Source organism: Orbicella franksi, chromosome 5, assembly GCF_964199315.1.
Source record: "Orbicella franksi chromosome 5, jaOrbFran1.1, whole genome shotgun sequence".
In the NCBI taxonomy this organism is placed as follows: domain Eukaryota; kingdom Metazoa; phylum Cnidaria; class Anthozoa; order Scleractinia; family Merulinidae; genus Orbicella; species Orbicella franksi.
In genome coordinates, this window is record NC_138149.1 from 2084644 (window position 1) to 2090405 (window position 5762).

The following is a 5762-nucleotide window of genomic DNA, read 5'->3' on the forward strand; positions in this document are numbered from 1 at the left end:
AATGGTGGAAGGCGAGATTCCGGCGCCTTAATAACCGGAACCCATGGCTAAGGGAAGGCACGCTGACAGAAAATACACCGTCCTCCAGGTTATTGGGGGTTTAGCGTTGGGCTAACAACCCCACCCAGTGAAAATACCACTGTTACAGAAACACAGATGAAGCACCAAACATGCACCAGCTGTCTTGTGGGAGGGAGTTCACTCTGTCAGCGCATGACGTCGCGTAGGCAAAGCGAGCAACATCGGATACCTACATGATCGATTCTCCTTTCTTCAAAACAGCACATAGTAATTGCAGCTTGCAATGTAAGAACGATGTACGAACAGGGAAAGGCATCCATAGTTGCGATGGAGATGAAGAGGCATAACATCAGCCTTCTTGGGATTGCAGAGACAAGATGGATTCAAACGGGCCAATTCCGTCTCTCCACAGGAGAGCTGATATTATACTCTGGTCATACCCATAATGGGGCACCACACACTGAAGGGGTAGGATTCATGCTATCTAGGCAGGCGGAGAAGGCTCTCATTGGTTGGCAGCCAGTAAGCTCTAGGACAGCCACTTTTAGAACGAAACAAAAAAAGATGCTCGCTCGATTGATCATGTGTTATACACCTACAAATGAGGCTAGTAATGAGGTAATGGACCAGGTTTATGGAAAACTCAAAAGCGTGTTGGGCAGCAAAAGACCACAGAAAGAACTGACCATCTTACTGGGCGATATGAACGCCAAGATTGGAAGCTGTAACACCGGCTATGAAAAAGTCACGGGTACACATGGACTAGGGGACGTGAACAATAACGGGGAAAAGTTCGCAGATTCAATTGTGTGCCGAGCATGAACTGGTGATAGGAGGGTCCGTTTTCCCGCACAAAAGAATACATAAAGCCAATTGGGTCTCACCCAACTATACTGCTGAAACCCAGATAGACCACCTCTACATATCACGAAAGTTTACAAGAACACTGCTGGATGTGAGGGTGATGAGGGGAGTAGATGCTAGTTCGGATCATCACCTCCTGGTGGGTAAACTACAACTTAAGCTGAAACAATCAGGTAGATACATGACAAGTAGAGTGAAATACGACATCAACTCACTGAAAGATCCCTTTATTGCCCAGCAATTTTCTTTTCCGACCAGGAATAAATACCAAGCCCTCCAAGATATGCAGGACCCCGGAGATCCAATAGACAAAAGTTGGGATAGCCTGAAGAAGGTATGGATAGAAGCAAGCGAGGAAATACTTGGGCGAAAGAAACAACATAGCAAAGCTTGGATATCAAAAGACACCATCTCAAAGGTAATCCTGAAAAGATTAAAGAAAGAGAACCTCAACAGGGTACGCACAAGACTGCAAAAGGAGAGGGCCCATGCCGAGTACACTGCAGCAAACAAGGATGTTAAAAAAGTGTGAGGAAGGACAAGAGAAAGTTCATTGATGACTTAGCAAAAGAAGCAGAAGCTGCAGCTAGGCAACACAACATGAAGATACTTTATGATACAACTAAGCAACTCTCAAGGAAGTTTAAGGCAACAAACCACCAAATTAGGGATTTAAATGGCCGTCTAATAACAACAGAGGAGCAACACAAAGATGGGTAGAGCACTTTCAACAGCTCCTCAATAGGCCTCCCCCAATAGAACCTCCAATACCGCTACCAGCTAACCAGGAACTCGATATAAGCTGTGAAACCCCAACCAGGGCTGAAGTTGAAAAAGCGATCAAATCCCTAAAGAACAAAAAATCAGCAGGTCCTGACAACATTCCTGCGGAGGTGTTGAGAGCCGACATCAGTACCTCAGTGAACATGCTACATGGCCTTCTGATAAAGATCTGGGATCAGGATTGATACCATCAGAATGGAGAGAGAGGGTCCTGGTTAAGCTAGCTAAGAAAGACGACCTTAGATTGTGAAAGAGCTAGAGGGGAATAATGCTCCTGTCAACCACTGGAAAGGTCTTCAATCGTATAATCCTGGAACGAATGAGGGAAGCCGTGGATGGGATGAACAGCAGATCAAATAACTACCCTGCGCATAATCGCGGAGCAGTCGCTTGAATGGAGGACGGCACTCTGTATAAATTTCATTGACTACGAGAAAGCCTCCAATAGCCTGGACAGAAATGTCCTGTGGGACCTGATGGCCAACTACGGAATCCCTAGCAAGATCATATCACTTGTTAAGAACACGTATGAGGGAACAAACTGCCATATTCTTCATGAGGGAGACTTAACTGAAAGCTTTAGTGTCAAATCAGGCGTAAGACAGGGCTGCCTCCTCCTTCTTGCTGTTGATTGGATTATGAAAGAGACGACAACTGGCTCAAGAAATGGAATTCAATGGACCCTTGTAGACCAACTTGAAGATCTGGATTTTGCTGATGATTTAGCACTTCTAGCACATACTCATACTCAGATACAGGCGAAAACCACTAAGCTTGAAGCTATCTCATCTAAACTAGGGCTTAAGATCAATACAGATAAGACAAAGACCATCAGGATTAATAGCAGTGCGAGTGAGGAGATCATGATCAATAATCTCGGCATAGAAGATGTAACATCCTTCACATACTTAGTAGCATTATTAATATCAGGGGAGGAACAGATGAAGACGTATTGGCAAGGATAGGGAAAGCACGCAGCGCATTTAAGTACAGTACCAAAAGATCGAGGTCGGCCGTTTACCTTCATCTTTTCACAGTACAAAAGCTACCCGAAAAGATTAACAACCATGACATTTGCCGAGCTAGGCGTTCGTTTTTCTTCGAGATATCCCCACATCATGATTTTGGGCTCTCAAGCGGTCGAAAATGGCCGAAATTTCGGGCAACTTTAGATGAGCCTAAAAAAATACTTCATACAAATTACAGAAACTCCTATTTTCGTGCGATAATATTTGTCCCTTTATTAGTTGACTGAGATATATTTGAGGTCTTTCGCTTTAATTCGACGGTTTTTACGAGGTGCCAAATATCGCCGCCGAATCAGTTATGAGAGTGACTCAAATTTTAGCCATTTTCAGCGGGTCGTGTTTCAAAAGTGCGGCAGTTTATTTCCACAGAAAAACAATTTTGTGATAGTCTCTTGCACTGTTATCAATATCTAGTTTAGTTAAAATTGGTATCTACAGGGAAATCGGAGTAATTGGTCTCGCAAAGTCCAAAAAAAATCATTAGTCAGAAATATTTCCCGCCAAATATTTAGCGAAGAATATCACCTTATTCCGACTTTCGATTCTGCTATTTTTATCCATGATTTACTGAAAGATCAGCAAAAAATAGTCAGCTGGACTACAGAAAAAAATTTTTAAGCTGTGACATCGTTGTTAACCTAAGTAAACATTTGAAACTCGCCAAATCCTTACCACTGCCTGGGCTAAACTTTCCCGCGAAAATCTATTTTTATCGTCACGCTGCATGGAAAAATAAAGGGGATCCTCAGCGATAGAAATAGGATATCCTCAGGGATAGCTACGAAGTTTTGTCGTAACCTGTGTATTTCCTCATTGTTTACATTCCGCTGCGCCAAATAGATACCACCTCTGACGTCTTTACTCGACCCTCTTATTTGCACGCTAATAACTGAAGAAAAACTGACCCACCACCCGTAATGCAAGGCGAATTTCTGATCCGAAAGAACAGTTAATGTTTTCAAAAACAAGGGTAAAGGTTCGCTCACTATTAACTTGCACTTTGTTCTACACAACAGCAAAAAAGACCATCGAACTGAGGATCCACAGCTTAAAAATTCACAGCTTAAATGTCACAGCTTAAAAATTCTCTTCTGCAGTCCAGCTAACTATTTTTTTGCAGATCTTTCATTAAATCATGAATAACAACAGCAGAAAGTCAGAATGAAGTGATATTTTGCGCTAAATATTTGGCGGGAAATATTTCTGACTAATGATTTTTTTTTTTGGACTTTGCGAGACCAATTACTCCGATTTGCTTGTAGATACCAATTTCAACTAAACCGAATATTGATAACAGTGCAAGAGACTATCACAAAATTGTTTTTCTGTGGAAATAAACTGCCGCACTTTTGAAAAACGACTCGCTGAAAGTGACTAAAATTGCGGTCACGCTAATTAACGATTCGGCGGCGATATTTGGCACCTCGTAAAAACCATCGAATTAAAGCGACAGACCTCAAATAAATTTCAGTCAACTAATAAAGGGACAAATACTATCGCGCGAAAATAAGAGTTTCTGGAATTTGTACGAGGTATCTTTTAGGCTGACCTAAGTTGCCCGAAATTTCGGCCATTTTCGACCGTTTGAGAGCCCAAAATCATGATGTGGGGATATCTCGAAGAAAAACGAACGCCTACCTCGGCAAATGTCATAGTTGTCATAGTTGTTAATCTTTTTGGGTAGCTTTTGTACTGTGAAAAGATGAAGGTGAACGGCCGACCTCGATCTTTTGGTACTGCCCGGTTTTCTCTGACAATGACACTTTATGCCCTAGCAAGCATCTGGAGATCCAAGGAAATAACAACAACCACCAAAATTAGAATTTTCAACTCTAGTGTTAAGAATGAGTCAAGAATGACCGAGGAGATCGTGTCAAAACTACAGACCTTTATTAATAGATGCCTGCGTAGAATCCTTGGCATCTACTGGCCTGCCACTATCAGCAACGTTAACCTGCGGGAAACCACAGGGCAAGCACCTTTGAGACAAGAGATGGCAAGCAGAAAATGGACATGGATTGGCCACACAATCAGAAGACCAAATAAGTGCATTGCCCGACAAGCTCTTTATTGGAACCCGCAGGGAAGTAGACGGAGAGGGAGACCGCGCAACAGCTGGAGGAGAGACACAGACCACACCATCCAGTCAGTGGCCTATGTTCCGAGATGGAATAATTAAAGGTTTCAGATCTGATCAGAAAGACAGAGGTCTATCTATTGCAATGCAGAACACTGGAGTGATGAATATGGCAAGTACCCTGCCGTGACAGCCAGAAGAGGAAAGGTCAAGGAAAATTGTTTTATATGTCTAAAGCAAAGTTTCTGTCGAAGGGATTCCAGGACTAATAGTAGGCCGTGTGTTTATTGCAGAGCAAGAAATCGTCACCTCAGAGGTCTCTGATGAGCAAGTGCTGATGCAAATTGCCACCATCGAGGTAGATGATCTAGAAAAATCTAGAAAAGTGACCACAAGATTACTTCTGGATACAGGCAGCCAAAAAACCTGCATCACCAAACAGCTAAAGTTGACGCATGCAGTGGTATCTCAGACAAAATTAAATATCAGAAAAACATTCTGGATCTTACTGGGAAGCACAACAGTGAAAAACGTCTCCTCAACTTCCGAAGATGTAGACGACATCAAGGAGGCCCATACAGAACTCCCCTTTCCATACACACGCTTAGACCATCTGGGATCCTTGAGACTTATATTGCTAAGCGAGGCAAACCAGAACAGATAATATCTGACAAAGCTCCACAGCTTAAACCTGAGAAGTTGGCCGTTGATGAGGCATGAAAGTTCTCTACCACTAGTCCTGATGCAAAAAGTTATCTAGCCAATGAAGAAATTGAATGGAGCTTAATCATTTAACTGGCAACCTGGATGGGAGGCTTTTATGAACGTCTAGTGGGACGTACTTGTGAAACAGTCTTTTCGAAAGAATACTGAAAGAATTTGTTTGTCCAGTTGGAAACACTTTTTACAGAAGTCAAAGTTGTCGTTAGCTCGGGACCATTGTGAATGTGGGAGCTTATTTGAACTCAAATTTGCACTTCCTATGCGGC

The 5762-nt window shown here is 42.7% G+C and overlaps 1 protein-coding gene across 1 annotated transcript; it reads left to right on the top strand.

Annotated features, from left to right (window-relative positions):
- The first annotated feature begins 348 nt into the window (after window positions 1-348).
- Window positions 349-843, top strand: LOC145486917 (protein CFDP2-like). Its single transcript, XM_081465627.1, has one exon. The coding sequence runs from the start codon at window positions 349-351 to the stop codon at window positions 841-843; it is 495 nt and encodes a 164-aa protein (XP_081321753.1).
- Window positions 844-5762: the final 4919 nt, after the last annotated feature.